General features: G+C 35.6%; 1 protein-coding gene across 1 annotated transcript in view; it reads left to right on the top strand.

The window, feature by feature from the left end:
• NEBL (nebulette) overlaps positions 1–18,495 on the top strand; it is an 83,496-nt gene that overhangs the window by 29,558 nt on the left and 35,443 nt on the right. Inside the window, 9 exon segments of the mRNA XM_085538691.1 lie at positions 2,093–2,200; positions 3,704–3,811; positions 8,224–8,331; positions 9,026–9,136; positions 11,594–11,704; positions 14,209–14,319; positions 14,966–15,076; positions 15,381–15,491; positions 15,950–16,054. Of these exon segments, the coding sequence (XP_085394817.1) occupies positions 2,093–2,200; positions 3,704–3,811; positions 8,224–8,331; positions 9,026–9,136; positions 11,594–11,704; positions 14,209–14,319; positions 14,966–15,076; positions 15,381–15,491; positions 15,950–16,054 (984 nt within the window).

The raw sequence follows: 18,495 nt of genomic DNA, 5'->3' as shown, positions 1-18,495 counted from the left end.
GTTAGGGAGCCTTCTGTGCATTGGCACCGAGATGCAGGGTCTGGGGTGCATTGGGTATCACTCCTTTCTGAGGCAATGATATGATCTGAAGTGACACAAGGATATCTCGAGATTGATGCTTATTGTTAAAATATATATTTATATTTAAAAAATGACATGAAATAGTTGCAGCTGGAAGACTGCATTCCAGATGTGAGAAGAGGTCCCTTTGGCACTGTTGTTTTTCACACTTGACAAGTGTACCAAGGACCACGTTGTGCATTCAGGCTGCATGCACAGTCTGAGGCTGTTTGCTGACTGTGCAAAACAGCCTTAAGGGTGGTTTAACTCTTGTACACAATGCACTTATGATGTGTGTTGGGTAAAGGAGGGTTGTGCTCATAGTACTGACTTGATCCCTGTTTTCAGTGGCTTTCTGAGTCAGATATTCTAGCACTGATTTTTATTAGAAGATGAGTTCTGGATACACCTCTGAAAAGAGCAAAAACACTCCAGTTTAGTTCTTTGGTTCATATACAGAGTATGGATTTGCCTTTGACAAAGGCAGGATCTTTATATTCAGATATTTGCTTTTGCAATTGATCCGAAGCCAAGGCAAATACTGAACAATGTGAACCAGATGAATCTACCAGAAAGCCATAGGTATTCCTTTCTGGAGGTAGTGTGAAAGATTATGAAGGAAGTTCATCCTGTGTTCAGATAAAATTTCTCTTCAAAAGTTAAATGTAGAATTTCCTTTCTTTGCACAAATTAATATAAGTATTGGAACCACAATGTGTTCTTGAACAGATAGGCTAATATCTGCTTGGCTGCTTTTGTTTTGGTTTCTTGTTATCTTGATTAATGAAATATCAGGCACTGTAGCTAAACGGAATAAAAATATCTAAGTTAAACCATGTTGAGACTTTTTTGACTGAAAGAAGAGCTGAAAAGGAAACAGAAAATTCTACCCACAACTAAAGCTGAGAAAAAAATAATTTTTGAAGGAGATTATTTAAGGTGGTTTAGCCTCTCTATCAGATGTTCATAGGGAATAGAGAAAAAAGGAATAAGGAAAGAACTACATGTTTATTTAAAGCAGAGCGTGGCAAATTGTAATGGATGTTGCATAATCTCAAATATCAGGTGTCAGACTAACATTCATGAAAGCAGCATAATTCAGAGCCAACTTTTTATACTCCATTATAGCCAGCTGTTAGAAAGCAGCAAGGCATGTGTGCAGGCTCCAGATGTTTGATGATCGTGCGCAACAAGGGAGGAAAATTGACTGAGATTTACTCTTTGTTCAGTTTCATTTTTTTTCTGATTCTAAATCCATTTTTTTCCTAATCATTTTGTGTAATTATTATATTTTATTTACATTTGCTGCCATTACCTCAACAGTTATGTACTGCTCATCATCTCACCTTACATGTCTTATCATTCCTCGTTTTCCTTTTAACAAAAAGAGAGTAAGAGTGATAGCAAGCAGAGGTGGGCATTCTCCCTGCGAAGGGACTATATTACATAGATATTCCTGGGGCTCTCGTGGGAAGTTTCATACTGAATGAAAAGTTGAAGTCCAGGCTCTGATGACAAGTTGGCATACTGCTGGTGACACAAGACCTGGTGGTGGGAAGGTAGTTGAGTGGGAAGTTCTATTCTGCAACAAATGGTTTATTTCACAAGTGTGACAATTTCTTATAATTTTTATGTTAAGAATTCATTTTTGATGTAAATTATAAATCGAATAATTCTCAGTGATTAGATTACTATTGCTAGTCAAGCAGTTCTGGTTTATTTGATTATCCAAGACATATGGTTTTGTTTCTCTTTCCCTTTGTAAATCCTTCAGCACCAACAATCACACATGACAATCTTTCTTTTTTTTTTTTTTTAATTTCAGTAAAATTCAGATGCACGAAACTTACTTAAAGCCAGCACGGGACAGTTAGAGGTGTGGCTACATTGAGCTTTAAATATGTTCAGTGTGTATGGATGAATGGACAAGGCAATTGAGTTTAATAAACTCGTTTTTAGCCTGAATTCTCTGTCTTCTTTAATTCCAAATGTTAATATCAAGCATTTTTATTTTTTCTTTTCTTGTCGGAAGGTGAAATACAAAGAGCAGTTCAAAAAAGAAATGAGGAGCCACCAGTACAATCCCCTTGACAGTGCTTCCTTCAAGCAAGCACAGATTGCATCCACCTTGGCAAGTGATGTAAGTAAATTTGCTTTGTATTTTACACGTTTACATCACCAGAAATCTACCAGAAGTTTCCATTTTACAAGTTACTACTGTGAGCTTAACTTTCTTCTATAAAATGTGTCTGTGTAGCATGTACAGCATGTTATCTGTTTATTCCTCTCCTTCTTACAAAACCCTTCTCCAGGGCTCTGCAGAGTTTTTCATAGTGAGATTCATCTCACTTTAGTCCTTTAACTTTGTGTTTCACTCTTAACTAATGTACTCAGTCCTCTTGTATTGAGGAAAGATGAATACCAGTGTAGAGGGAAAGCCATCTGACCAATCTTTAGAAGGAGAGAATTACCGCTTTCTCTCCAGTGGGTGTAGGAGGGGGTTAGCATGAGTTCCTTAGATTTGCATGTCTCTCTCAGATTTCATCATATCTGTGATCTTCTGATTTTTATTTGAGTAAACTATTTCTAAGATTCTGTATGGGTGCTGCTGCTGGAGTCAGATTGGAGATAACATCTTTATCATGTGATAATGATATCGGGATGATGTATTTAACAGTGTGTCCAATGCTAAGAATGTGAGCTCTTCTTTGAGGGTGTGATCCCCTATAGCCTAAAGACAATCTTTACTTTTGTAGCAGTTGTTTCCAAAGCATGGGGCACCACTCAAAGGAAACAGAGGAGGCTAGCTTTAGGAAGGGCTCAACAGAGTAATTGTTTCCAAAATCTAAACGTTTAGTAAAAAAAAAAAAATTTAAAAAATGGTTAGAGTAGTTATTATTATAAAATATATGTCAGTTCAGTATTGTTAATTTGAAGGTTGTCTAGCTCAGTGAAGAGCATGATATATGTGAGAAGGTGACTGAAGGTATGACTTAAGAGTTTTATCATCTAAGACAGCCAAGCTGGATAGTATTCTACCTGTAAGAATGGGTGTCCAGATATGAGAAGTATGGAAAATCCTACTATAGGCTGATAGGAAGTTATCTTCTGCTAATTCATTAGGTGACTAACTTTCGCCATAGATAATTATATCTCTTATCTTTGCTGAAAACTGCATGTATTAAATAAAATACCCTGGAGCATTTCCCTTTATCTGTTTTATGTAGATTGTTTTAATTTTGGCAGTAAGTGTAATATTTGAATCAGGAGAGAACAATATTCAGCAACATTTAAAAAAAATAAACACAAAGCATTGAGGAAAATGCACATTTTATAATTTTTCTGCAGAATTACTTTGAATAAACAACAACAAATATCTTATGTATTTAGAAATATCATGCAAAGTATGAATTTGTGACTTTTGTTACATCTTTTTTTGAGTAAAGCTTTGAGTAGTTCCCAAGTGGAAAGAATCTGTTAATGATTTTTTTTGCTTAGTTCCCAAAATAATAGTTAACGAGCACCATCTAGTGTCTCATATAGATTGTTCAGGCAAGTGCTTAATCTTTTAAGACCCCCTGCAGTTTTAGCTGTTACTTATGTTGTTAATCTTTATTTTACCTTACCTGAATTCTTCCTGCAGGTGAATTACAAGAAGGATTACAAGGAAAGTCTGCATGATCCAGCCTCTGATCTACCAAACCTTCTGTATTTAAACCATGCTTTAAATATCAGCAAAATGCATAGTGATGTAAGTTGCCTTTATAACGATGATCTGAAAAAAGAAAATCTATATATATGCATATATGTATCAAATATATATATATATATAGCTAGGAATATTATACTTGTAAAATACATGGTTTTTTTTTTGGCCACTAGCATCATGATCTCATATGTAGTGCTGTAACTGTAGTAGCTGGGGGATGTAAGTGAAAGAACTTTTAGGGAGGGAGGCTCTTTTATTGAAATAACTAGAATACTGGGTAAGAATCACACAGTCTTCTGCTACTTGTTGCTTCTGTTTCTTCTTACATGTCCAGATTCTTCCACATTTTTTTTTCTTTGTTGATCTAAGATATTTCTTTCAGTGCAAATCTTACCTTGTCTAAGATCTTAACATTCCCTTCATCTGCAGGTCTCATTACAGAAGTGGCAGTTATGTTAGTTTAATAAGTAGCCCATTAAGTGTTTAGTTTCCCTTAGAGCTTCTCTGCTTAAGCCTTTTTTTTTCCCCTCCTAAATGTCTGAAGCTTCTTATGTTGGATCAAGTAATAGCCACAAAACTCCATCCTGCTAGATAACGCGACAGTGCCCCTCTGTGGGGCTGGTGCTGGGACATAAGATACTGATGGTGAGTTTGAAATAGTCATAGAATCATAGGACGGCTTGAGTAGGAAGGAAGCATAAAGACCATCTAGTTCCAACACCCTGCCATGGTCAGGGTTACCATGTATAGAACAGGCTTCCCAGGGCACCATCCAACCTGGCTTTGAACGTCTTCAGGGATAGTGTGCCCACAGCTTCTCTGGGCAGCCTGTGTCAGGGGACTCACCACCCTCCAAGTAAAGAATTTCCTAACATCTAACCTAAGTCTGCTCTCTTTTAGTGTAAAGCCATTTCCCCTTGTCCTATTACTACACTCCCTGATAAATACCCCCACTCCAACTTTCCTGTAGGCCCTGTTTAAGTACTGAAAGGCCACAGTAAGGCATCCCAAAACTCTCTCTTCTCTGTGCTGGAGAACCCTTCCTCCCTCATAGGAGAGGTGCTCCAGACCTCTGACTATCTTAGTGGCCCACCACTGGACCCACTCCAACAGCTCCACATCTTTATTGTGCTGAGGTCCCCAGGCCTGGATGCAGTGCTCCAGATGGGGTCTCATGAAACAGGGAGGAAGAGGCAGGAAACTCATGGCTTATGTGCGGTGCTGAAGCTTCTCTCCCACTCCAAGAGCACCTATGCTACATGTGTAGTGCTTGGAGGCTGATAAGTTGCATTTGTCTTTTTCACTCCAGAAACAACAGTGCTTCTGTGGAGATGGGTGAGTGGGTGGTGTAGGGAAGGAGGATTACTCACTGCTGGCAGGAGGTGAGAGCTTCACAGGGAAAGGGTCAGTGTTAATGAACATGAGTAGCATACTGACTTCTGAGTCAGTGTTTGCTTGAAGAAGCTTATGTCTAAAATAATCAGAATAATTCAGCCTTACCATCTATACTTGATTTTCATGTTTCTTTTTAGTTAATTGCTTTTTGTCTGTGTCATTCTAATGTGTGAAGCCAGTACTGTCCCTTTTTTTTTTAAAAAAAAAATAATTATTATTTATATTTTTTTTTATATTTTAACATGCATTATAAATAAGTTCATAGTTTTCACTTTCTGTATACTTCTTCGCATTTTGGCTTGATTCTACTTTCCTTCAGTGTCATATGAGACTGGCATGTTTTACTGATTGAGTGAATATCCTCAGAGTAAATATCATCAAGTTGTCATCTGTAATGACGTAGATTTCTGGACTTTCCTTTGCAAGAAGTAAGGCTGCTTGCTTCTTCCAAAATGTATTTATTTATATGACTGATGATTTATATAGTGTATGCCCTTTTCTAATGACTCCTTAAATACTGTGTCTCTGATTTTTGCATTGTCCAGATGCTTGTGGATATTTTTTCTTGCTATGAGCAGGAAGAAGAATGCTTTGTCAATTCTTAGGGGCTCTATTAGCTATTTGTCTTCTACAGAAATCCCATTTTCAAAATCCTTCTCAGATTTGACCTCTCTGTCATCTCTCCTGCCTTTCTCCATGCTTCTCAAATACCTTCTTTGTGTTCTCCCTGTCTTTCAATAGCATGTACCAAATCTTTGTTGAAGTCTCTTCCCACTATGTGAAAGAGACTGTGTCATTCACTGATTTCCAAAGACTCACTGCATGGTCAGCTTTTACTTCTGACCAATAGTATTAAATACAGAGCTTCTTCCTGATTACCCAGATCTGCTTTTTTCTTTTCTGCTGGGTGATTTGTTTCACCGGTGACAACAGCAATTTGAAAGACAAGGCATATTCTGGGTAACCATACAGATTTTTAGGAGTGTGTCATGTGGGCCACTGTTGGTAATAATGCATAGCTAATGGTGGTGACTGTGTTGAAAAATAGTGCTTAATAGTTGATAATTTTCTTGATCAATAGTGCTATTGTGCTCTTCGTATTTGTTATAGTTTCCATGAATAAATAGAAGGCATTACTTTTAGAGCTACATACATTATGATTTTGACAGGCTGGATTCATATTATGTGCAAGAATTTGGTGAGAAAGATAGTTCACTAGGAGGGACTTTCCCCATTACACAGTATACGTGTAATTTGTTTTGACATAAACTATGGAGATAGTTTAAAACTTTGATGGAACTACAGTTAGTTTATTGTTTTGTAACTTTAAATTTTTTCCATGTTGTAGAAACCTTAACGTGGTAATGAACAGCCTAAAAAATTGAAGTTACTGCTTTGAATTTTTGAAGCAGAGTGGCTAAATAGGCTTCAGAATCCAAATCTGGTGTCTTTAGTTCATTGTAACAAAAAGTTGTGCAATTTATCTCATTTGATATTATAGACTATTAAAAATTACTTCAGTTAATTGAGAAATGGAATAAAGGTGTGAAGTCAGAATCTGTAGGTGGTGGTAATTTTCTTTTTTTTTTTTTTCCACTAAAGAAGCAGTTTTGTTTTGTGACATTTATAATTATTTCCACTAGGAGGCAAACATAGACCATCATATCCTTGGCACTTTAAAATGTGTTAAATAATGGTTATTTTCTAGCTGACATAAAAGTTCACTTTTGTATAAACAGGACAAGCATTTACTTTAGGAACTTAGTAAAAATTTTTTATAATATCCTCTCTTTCTTTCACTATCATCAGTTCTTTTTTTCAGAAAACATACTTGGTATTTAAATTGTAAGCCTTCTGCTTGGCTTTGCTTTTCGTGATAACATTTATGGATTTTTTTTGTTTGTTTGTTTCCATGTGTATATAAGAAATGATTTAAGCAAAACAAAAGCTGTAACCTTATCCTGGATACAGCTTAGCAAATCCATCACACAGAAAATACAGTGCTTCAAAGTCAGGTATACAAGATCATAAATAAATCTTGGAAAGAGAAAAATGCAGCATTCTAATAATGATTAAATCAAGCATGAAGCTGCATTACAAATTGCAGTGATGTACAGTGCATAGTCAATCAGAAGCAGCCCACACAGAAAGTTCCAGGATTCAAATCTAGTGCAGAAGTCTGAGAATGGAAAAGATTCTAAACAGTTTTCTCAAACTCAGACATCAGTATTTCTGAAGAGGCAAATTAAAATGACATTAGTCATGTTGAATATAATATTTTGATGTATAGCTGTTTTTTTTCTTTGTTTTTCTTTTTTTCCTTGTTAGAAAGTACTACTGTATGAAACACTGTTGGAGATAAATAATGTGTTTGACCATAGTCACATGCGTCATCTTAATAAAAGATTATTTAAATTAATTATTTAAATTAATAGTTTAGAATCTTTTCCAGGTTTCTAAGCAAATTGTCTTTGCCTCATGAGTTAGCTTAAAGTTGCACATTAGTGTCTTAGCCATGTATGCTAATATGATTTTGCTGCTAGCTCTAAGCTCATGGCTATTGGTAGCTGTGAGAGGAATGTCTGTGTAAGACTAGACCCTACTGAGGCCACAGTTCTGCTTCCTTTTTCCCTCCCTCTGGTGCAAACAAAAGTGTTTCAGAATGGTACTCTGGAGCGTGAAACAGAAATCTGTGGTGGTTGGTGAAGCAGATACTGTTATTAGAGTAATTGTGTTGTTCTATGGATACATGATGGGATCACACTGCAAAGCTGCCAAGTTTTCAGCCACAGGTCACTCAGCAAAAATCATGCAATTATTTAAAGGTGGTTGATTCTCTTTTCTCCTGCTGTTTTCAAACGTCATTATTTTTGAGTCTCACATATGGAAGCAAAGGAATATGTGGTTCTAGAAAAAGTTTTCTTGTCTAGCTGCTTTGTTTGTCCAACAGATTTAGTTTGGTAAGAGTCTTTCAAGTCAAATATCTCTAGGGTACTGTAGCAGGCAATCAGATCTCACATTCTCTCAGCTGCTAGCAGTATTTATTTTCATTTTTCTAGGTCAAGTACAGAGAGAATTATGAGAAATCTAAAGGCAAATCAATGCTCGAGTTTGTGGATACACCAATGTACCAAGTTTCAAAGGATGTTCAAAAGATGCAAAGTGAGGTTAGTAAGATGTGTGTTTGAATGTCCAATATTTAAATCAGTAGAGAGGCTAACAAACATCTTGCAGGCAGGTTAAAAAAATAGATGAGATGATCATAGAAGTTTTGTAAACTGAGGATAGGGCTGAAGTAACACCAAGTTCTCCATTCTATAGCTCAGTCCTCCCTTCAAATTAGTTTTTTTTTTTTTTTTTTCCCAAAAGCTGGAGATGCTAACATTGTTGTTTATGGCATAACTTCATAACTTCTGGGAAATGGGAGGAGGCTCTAGGGGTCACGCAGATCAGGATGTAACTTCTTTAAAGGAACAGCTTTTCTTTCCTCCCTTGAAGACACAGAGACAGTTTTGGACAGAAAGTTTGGGCAGGAGATCAGGAGCAAGGTAGCATCATCTTGTTCTCTGTGGTTTAATGGCATTTGACTTCTCTTTTCTGTACTAAGGAAATTGTTCCTTACATAGGTCAGATTAAACATTCTCTTTGGAAATATCACATATATGTATTTTTATCTAGATTACATAATATAAGATTGTGTCTTGTATAAATAATCTAAACAATGAAATGAGTAGTAACGCTGCTTATTAGTATGATTACTAATGACATAGCTTTTTTCTGGCTCAGTTTATAGTGTTCTTTCTGAAATATGTTTGGAACTGCACATGCGTGTACCACTAATTGTTGTTTTTGATTCAACAGAAAATGTATCGCAAAGATTTTGAAGAAAGTCTTAAGGGAAGGCCCTCACTGGATTTAGACAAGACCCCAGAGTTCTTGCATATAAAGCAAGTCACTAGTCTTCTGAAGGAGGTAGAGGATTTAACATTTGTTTTTCCTGTTCTTGTGAAGAAGTAAATGAGAAATAAGCAGCATCACTGCTGAGTGCTAAGCACATGCTGCTGAGTGCTGAACCACTTACACTAAATGTTATAGTTAAATACAGAAGAGAGTCCATGGATAGAAATTGTAGCATGTCATTTTGTGTTCTGAACAGTCTTGCAATAAGAACTGATACTTATTGAAGTTTGTTTTAATGTTAGGAAATTATAAAAGTTCAGCACACTTGAACCAGAAAAACAGAGTTCAATGAACAAATCAGATGATTCCATAGAAAATAGATTGTTGGCTGGAAACTCCCTGTGACAGCCTCAATTGTAGAATTTGTCCCTCTCCTGGGCCCAAAAAACCCCAATTTGGTGACCTTCCAGGCATGCTGCAAAAGACGTCTGTTTGATGGGATTTTGGAGAGGTTCTGGTGTTTGCTTTCCAGAAAGATGAAATAGTTGAAAGGCAGATTTCTGTTGCTGTCCAGACAGCAGTCTTTCCATCTGAATAATTATTTCAGGTTGATGATAGTGCATTATATTTATGTGGATGCCTTGAGCTGAGTGTAAGTCACTTTTAACTGATCTATTTGGAACAATTATCTATTAGATTTGTTATGAGTGAAAGTTAAGAGAGTAAAATTGCTCTGATATTACATAATTTGCTATAAGCAAATCTAGTTAAAATATGTGGATTTTCTGTATGCTCATTGTTCTTCAGTTGTAGATGACATTATGAATCGAATCAGTTTTTTCGTTCTGTGACTGAGAATATATGTATCGTTGGTCTTTTAATTTTTATGTTATTCAAAACAGTCTTAACTATATTCATGTTTGGTTTTGAGTATTGGTTGATTCTATACATTAGATTTAGTATTTGACTAAACTTAGAAGCAAATTTATTAGAAAATTATAAACTTAAAATGCACAGTTAGAAGTATTGGAGCTCCTAGATCTTCTTTTGAATTTGGGATCCAGCAGTACCTTGTTTATATTTATTGTATTAAGAATTGATGCTTTTGTTATAGGCCAGAGGTATGATGGAATTGAGGCTGCTAGAATGAAGCTTGTTCCTTGCATTGTTCTTAAAATAGCTTATTCCAGTCTGTGCTGTGGGAAAAGACTTTTATTTCAAATATTTCCTTATTCATTCTCTAATAAATAATTTATTTTGATAAGCTTATCTGTCATATAGGCAAGTCTCAAACTCGATCTTGCTTGGGCAATACCATTCTGTGCATACAAAGCTCTTCTATGTCTCTTGTGTGTTTGCTTACTAGGGAAAAATGCAAACACTTGCATTTCATTGAGTTAATCTTGCTGCTTGCTAAGTGTATGCAGAAGTGGTTATACATGCATAATGGCAGAAGTGTTGTAAGTTTACATCTTCAAAAATTATCAATTGATACTTCCCTGTGTAATGCTACATGTATTGAGCTGTTCTCTAATTCTTACCTCCTTAGATTTTACAACTCATTACTTAGGGAATAAAGCTTATCTGTTGAAAAATATGAGAAAATGGAAATAGTGTTCCAATGTGGAAAGATACTGAAATTCAGATTTTATATCCATGTTCAAGAATCAATCTGATTTCTTTCTGTTTATAAAAAATTCTTATGCTGAGGCAAAGGTGCTCCTTCCTATAAAGTTAATACGTGTCTAAGAGTATTAATTTGTGTGTGTGCAAATTCTTTGGAAAAAATGTTTTCTTCAGACTTCTATTTGCCTTGCATTAAAAAACTAAACAAACCTAGATGTGGAATGAGCAATTAAAAATCCTAGAACGTGTAAAAGATTTTTCACTTCTACTGGATTTACATTGGCTTTTTAGGTGTTGGGAAGAAAAAGAGGAACTAAGTGTCCACAGACAGATTCCAGTATGATTTTAATTTTATTGTGAACATTTGAGTGCTCTGGAGGCTGTGATTCCTAAATGTTGATAGATCATAACAGTGAAGTGTCTAAGGGGAACAGAGGAGAAATGGCAGGAATATTGCTTCTACATTATGCTTTATAAAGCAGTCACTGTAACTGGTCCTACCTAAAACAGTGTTCAGGGAATCCATCCTGATTCTGAATCCATTAGTGAAAAGGAGGTAAAAGCAGCAGCACAGCAGATAGTATTCTGTGAATAAGCAAATGCTACTGCAATTAACATAGATAGGCAGCTGAGTCCCCTAAATAATGTGCTAGCATTGTATAGGAGAAGACTGTTTTTTGAGGGCACAACAGGAAAATGAATGGCTATATTAAAACCTTCCAAATTTGCAACTTTGTAGCTTGTGATTTGATAATTTTTAATTCTATTTCAACTCTGAAACCTTCAGATAATTCATATTTTATGGGTATTTCAAAGAGGGCCTTCAGACGCTTAATACATGGAATTTCTTTTCAAGATCCTGCACACAATATTAACTGGAAAAATCTCTCTTTAAATCCTTAGAAAGAGTATAGAAAAGATTTGGAAGAATGGATGAAAGGAAAAGGAATGACAGTGTTTGAAGATACGCCAGATTTGATTAGAGTTAAAAACGCGGCTCAGATACTAAATGAGGTACGTTATGCTGGTCAAGATTATTGATGCTAGAGAAAGTTCACTCCTTATGGTATACTCTATGGAAAATATTCCATTCTTTAAACATAATCCACATTGAAATATGTAAGAACTTAAACTAAGGCTAGTTCTGTTTTGATTTAAGAATATAGAAAAAGTTTGGAAGAAACTTAAGACAAATATTTCTTCTTTTCAGGCAATGAAAAGGTCAGTGTAAATTGTTAGTGGAGCCAACAGGTAAACAACCTAGTCTAGTTATTAAATTAGTATCACTAATACTGCAATTGAAAAAGAGTTGAATATTAATGAACTTCTAAAGGAAATTAGAGGAAGTGGTTTCCAGTTTTTTGAAACTTGTTTCTCTTGTTTAAAAATAGACATTCGTAATAACTGTCAAACATCTTTGAAAGAACGTTTATCCAGATAAAATGTTCTACTTCTGGATGCTTTTTCCCAAAAGTAGAGTTCCTCCTGAAGGAGTGGGTTTTCTTCAGCTTGCCTTTGCAATAGACAGATGCAGAGTCTTTCCAGAGTACATTTTTAGAACTGAACTTTGGTGTTAGGGAAGGGTTGGCAGTAGAAGTGGAAGTCTCAGTGGCCTTGTGTCTCTTGAAAGCTGTCTTGAGGACCCCATGACTCAGTATGTGCTTGTCAAGGCTGTATAGTTCCCCAGGCCTCAAGCTCCAAAGCTGGCACCATTTATCATGTGAATGTTTGTATATATACAGGAGGGGTGCTCCAAAAGTAATGTCTCCAGTTTCATTATGCAGGCTCACGATGTCAGAAGCAAATGTTGGTGGTATGGCAATTGAGGTTAAACCTTCCCACCATCATTCCCTTATGGTTTGTTGCCGTGTGACAGATGGCAACAGAGGGACAGTCTGATGAAATGGCATCTGACATGGAAGTGTGTATGAAGCAAAGGTGTGGTATTGAATTCCTCCATGTGGAAAGTATTACAACTGTTGACATTCATTGATCCTTGCTGAGCGTTTATGGAAGCCAAAGAGTGGATGTGAGCACAGTGAGGCAGTGAGCGGTGCATTTCAGCAATGGCAACTGTGACATGAAAGACAAACTGCATTCTGGATGACTGTGCAGATTTTTATGAATGTGACATGCAAGCTCTTGTTCACGGTCATCTTGTTTATTTTCATGGAAACAAATAGGCGGCATTACTTTTAGAGAACCCTACATTTTCATATATTTTATATGCATTTGATGTATGTATTTTTTTACACATATAGATATAGCCATAATAACCAGAGATACTGCTGTGCGTAGGACCAACCTTACCAGTGTGAGAAAGTTACACATAGCTGTAACTCCCTGCGTTATCTTTTCCATGTTGTACACAGCCGGAAGCTGGGAGGAAGCATTTGCCATTCCGCTTTTAGCAGAGAGGAAGTGAGAGATGTTGTCTTTTCACTGATTAACTGAAACTTAAAAAAACAACAACAAAAAAAGGGAAGATTGGGGTCTGGTTTTGGAAGCAGAGAGTAGTTTTATCACATTTCTTCGTCAGACTGAGACAGAGGTAGAAAACTGAAGGTATTTTTGCTCTTGTTACTTTTTGCAGTGTTTAGTGCACTGTAATTATTTTTTTTTTCTCCTAACTAAAATGATTCCTAAAAATAGTTAATGAACAGGAAAATTAGAAATGGGTATTTATTTTGCAAAAAAGTTATCTTCTTTCCATAAGCAAATAAACTAAGAAAAATGATTATGACTATAGTATCAGAGATAGCAGTGCCTGGGATCATAAAAGATAAGTCTTTTAATTTTTTAAAGTGTAATGTATTAAAAAGTACAATTATTGTATGTGATATTTCAGTAGTACTTTGTAATATCATTTACTGATTAAAAAGAAATACATTCATGCTTGAAAAAGTGGAAGATGTAATATTAATTTTGTTTCCTGGTTATTGTTTATTTATAATTTATGCTGTGGGGAGAAAGCAGAAATCATGGATGAGTATAGCCACTGGTCTAATGGCTGTGGTTCAGGAAAGATGTATTAAATGAATAAATTGCAGCATCTTGTTCTGAAAGTTCAATGGAAACAGTTCTCTCCAGTATTAAATTTCTAGCATGTAGTCTTTATAAATAAAATATTTTCTTAAAAGTGAAATGTGTTTCAATTAGTCTGGCATCAAGTATCAGCTTATTACACTAGGTTTTGCTGAGCTAAACTGCCTCTTTATTTTAGAAGATAATTACAGCAATCTGTATGGGCTGATTCCCCCAGCTCCCTCCCAAATTCAGCAGTGTACTTTTGTATATTCAGTGAATATCTCCTAAAGTTTTTATCTTCTACGTTTTTACGTGTTTTCCTGTCAAAATCTTGCCAAGACTCCTGAGAGTTTTAACCCTCTAGTTAAGATTTTTGATTGAGTTGAAATTGTAACCCTTAAATTGACTCTTGTGTTAAAATGTTTAACTCATGTTAAAACATTTAACTTTCTGACTATTGTGAACCTAATTTATAAGGTATTATCTTACAGAAACAATACAAGAAAGACTTGGAAACTGAAATTAAAGGGAAGGGCATGCAAGTTGGTCCAGATACTCCTGAGATAAGACGAGCCAAGAAAGCTTCTGAAATTGCAAGCACTGTAAGTATCATATCTGGTGCAAGCTTTGCCTTTGACATAATGCAAATTACTGTTGTTGAGAGTTCTGCATGATAAATAATCTAGATAGTAGGCATATATATGACAGATTCACTAAAAACCTAGACTGTTGAGCTTAATGGAATCTGAAAATTATGTAGTCCATCATGGGGAAACCAAAATATTCTCAGAACTTTGAACCTTAACCATACCTGGCCTTGGCCGGGTTCATTGGCTGCAGGCCCTCCTACTTTCACGTCTAGATAGCAGCTTCTGGTTTAGGTAGGACTAACTGATAAGCACAGCTAGAGGCACACTAAAAGCCTTGTGTATGATGTGAGTCTCACACAGAATGGGTGAGGGATAAAAATTCTTGTCTACATATTCCTCTGGTTGTGGCTGTCAAAGTTGGAAAGACAGATAAGTGTAGAAGACTGTCAGATTTGAAGAAAGCATTCTGTTAAAATAACTATTTAACCTGACAGCAGCTATAGTATAGTTATATTGTATATAGGTCCTACAAAGATATTACTGTTGAACCAAAAGTTGTTTGATCCTTTATGGATAATGCTTGGTGGAACTGAACAGAGGAAAAATGTAAGGATTTGATTGCTGGACATGTGAGTAATGCTAATAATATTAATTTCAGAAAGAATATAAGAAAGACTTGGAGAATGAAATTAAAGGAAAGGGAATGGAGGTGGGCATGGATACCCCTGATATACAGAGAGCAAAGAAAGCTTCTGAAATTGTAAGCCAGGTGAGTACAGATTGGATCTATTAAGATTACTTTTGAAGTTAGAAACACTTGTGCTAGAAGGAATAAGCACTGCACAGTTTAAAGAATAAAAAAAGAAAAAGAAAAATCAGATTACAGAAATCGAAGCAGCTCTTTTGAAGGCTAATCAGTGATATCTGTATAGCTTTGAAGACAATATGTGCAAATAACCATGGAATTAGTTACACTGCATACTCAGGGATATGTTTTTATTTAATTTTATTCCAGTTCACTCTATTTTACTCTAATGTACATTATTTATATTTAATCGTATTTTATTTTGCAGAAAGAATATAGAAAAGATCTGGAGACTGAAATTATAGGAAAAGGGATGCAAGTTGGTCCATTTACACCTGAAATACAACGGGTCAAAAGAGCTTCAGAAATAGCAAGCCAGGTAGGCATAGTTCAGAGGCTAATTTTTAATTTTTGTTCAACAATAAATGCCTGAAGTGCATTGCTCAGAATACTTCTCTATCTCTGTAGAGGCTTTCAGACCCATATGGAATTTCATGTAGAAAGAATTCTTCCTGCCTCATTTTTATTTGTATTTAGGCCTGTAACGCCATGTAAGTCATCTTGAAGTTTTACATCTACTTGCAGATTTTTTTACATTACCTAATGGGAAGAAAATCTATATACTTTGTTCTTTTCACTGTCAGGTGCTCCACACAGGTGGGGATGTGATGGTCCCACACTGATAGGAATATCATGGAGGAAAGATGTTGAAATAAGTACTGTAGTTTACTACTGTAATTGGCCGTTGACACTTGTCAGATACAAGCATTTTTTGTTGCAGTTTGTATATTCTAAACCCTAAAAAAGCAAAATTGACGTTTTAAAATTATTTTTCAGAAAATGTACAAAGATGAAGCAGAGAAGATGCTCTGTAACTATTCTGCTGTCCCAGACACTCCAGAGATGGAGAGGATAAAAAGTACTCAGAAAAACATCAGTTCAGTGAGTAACAGTGCTTCTCTCTTGCATATTTTCACATATTTTCTGCTTAGTCTCCCTTGTGTCTTAGCATGAAATAGGGAACTTATGAGTAAATATCCTTTGAACCATTTGCATTATTTTCCTGGCAAAGTCTGTATCACTCATTTCTTTCAAGAAAAAAAAAAAAAATCCAGTTTTTCTAGGTGTGACACTTATTTTGAATTGCTAAAATACTTATAATGCCTTGCCAAGCCACAAATATTTTTAAAAGATTTATTCTCTTTTTCCATCAAGCCCCAGGAAGTATTTTATTTAAATGGACAAAATAACTATGGCTTCTTACTATGCATATAGAGCTTTCCATCTCTTTCCTATCATGTGTATGGAACACTAGCATTCTGGTATAAAATTAGAACAGAGCAAGTTTCATAGATATATGTCTAATGATTTTATGATACACTGGTTACATTTTCATTTTATTTTTTTTTTTAATGCTAGATTTAAGTTTCAGTTTATCCTTAGATATAAATTATAAACTTAGATTTCAAAGATTGTTCTGCTTGTGATTGTTGTGTTCAGTTCCATTTCTTCCTTGGGCCCATTAACTCTGCTTTAGTAATTCTGGCTTTGCTTTTAATATAACTGAAGAAAAGATGGAGGGCAAATTTAGCCTTCAGAGCCAAAGGCTGTCCAGTTAGTGTTTTTTTTTTTTTTTTTCTGGCAGACTAAATAGTACTAACAAAGCCAATGATTTGAGAGGGAGGCATATAAGTCACTCCAGTATTTTAGTGTTATCTGACACAGATGTAATTCTTTAGAGCTACTCTCAGCTTCACCACTACAAGGTCTATTAGTTTCCTTCAGAGGCAATTTCCTGGTGCTATCATGTATCACTGTGGCATCTTTAGGGAATTAAGAGTCTACAGGGAGAGAAATCTCTGAGGGTGTTCTGGGCTGCTTGACTTCTCCTTTAACCTCTTCCAGCCATTAGGTATTGGCTCCTTCCCTCAGAGGAGAACAGCTCAAAGCTACATCTTCTGAATATAAGCTGCTGACAGACCCCCTGACCTGAGTTTTGCTTCTTGTAGACTGTTGCCTCTTGGTTTAGAATGGCGCTTAGCTGCATGGTGTGAAGGTGATTAGCTCTGTATCTGCTGTTGCTGGCATCCTACATCAGTGTTCCATGTAGTGGAGGGGATCCCAGCTAGCCCCTACTGATCTGGTTTCCTCCGTTTTTCCAGTGTTTGATAGCTCTTGATCGAGTTCTCAAATAGGTCAGCAGATCTAAGCATGATGGGCTCACTGACAAACAGATGACAGCCATATAAAAAACCTGCACTACTTATTTAAGCCTTGACAAGCATTTAATGCATCTGAACTCATTGCAGCCATGTAGGGTTAGTCTTCCAAGAGTGACAGTCCTCTTTGTTAGCATACTATGTAACATGAAATAAAAGTACTGTGTCTTTGAGGTTATGTTGTAATCAGCATTTTTGTGTACCTGAAGTGGATCTTCCAAATGTAAGTAAGATGTTCATAAGTGAGACTGAAGTGAGAATTTATTTTCTTTTTCTTAATTCTAATATTTATGCATTTTGGACAAATTAGATTATAAAGGTAAGATTTTACTAACTTAAGGAAACGCCTCTATGCAGAAGAGGTTAATGACACTTAATTGGCTTCTGATTTCTGGATTTTGTCTTAAGTATTATCCTGTCTTATGGGACAAAAGAAGGTGGCTATCTCTACAGATAAGATCAGTGCTGCTTATAGCTCACTAGCTCATTTGGCAGATTATTTACAATGGGATTTTTACTATTCAGTATTCTCATTCATAGAAAAATTATCTTACGCTGATATTTTATACTACTGCCTCCTTGGTAGGAGAGAAAATTGTACTTCACTTTAGTCCACTATTTCAATCTTTCTATCTTGTACTGATATACATGCACAAAATATGTTTTAAGTTCTTCCTCATAAACCGATTTTGTTCTTATGTGGTAAAAGAAAATTATTAATTGCTAAAGGTTTTCTGAGTATTTGAAAATGTACTTATATATTTACTTAATTCTCCACCAGTACTGGTCACCCTAGTTGATGGCAAGAATATTTTATTGTTTAATGTTTGAGAGAAGTAAAATTTTAAAAGCAGTAAAATGAACCTTGGTTCATGAAAAGTAGAAATGCTAATTGGTAAAGATTTATTTTACAAACTCCAGGACCAGACTTGTTTTTAAACTGCTAGTCTGGAAATACTTACTGGAAGGGTAACATCTGTGACGACAAATGCTGAAATAAAAATAAAACTTCAGGAGTTTTTCTGTCTGAACTGGTGCTTAATGGTTATTTAAATTATATCCACATTTGGAATTTGTGGAGCAGTTATTTACTGTCTCCTTCAGTAACTCTGAATGACTGATTCTACTGATGTGCTTTTATTTTATACTTCATTGAAACAGTTG

This window comes from Coturnix japonica, chromosome 2, assembly GCF_054131305.1.
Source record: "Coturnix japonica strain WE chromosome 2, WE-NBRP24, whole genome shotgun sequence".
In the NCBI taxonomy this organism is placed as follows: Eukaryota; Metazoa; Chordata; class Aves; order Galliformes; family Phasianidae; genus Coturnix; species Coturnix japonica.
Note: the sequence above shows the minus strand (reverse complement) of the source record. Positions and strands in the feature narration are given on the sequence as shown.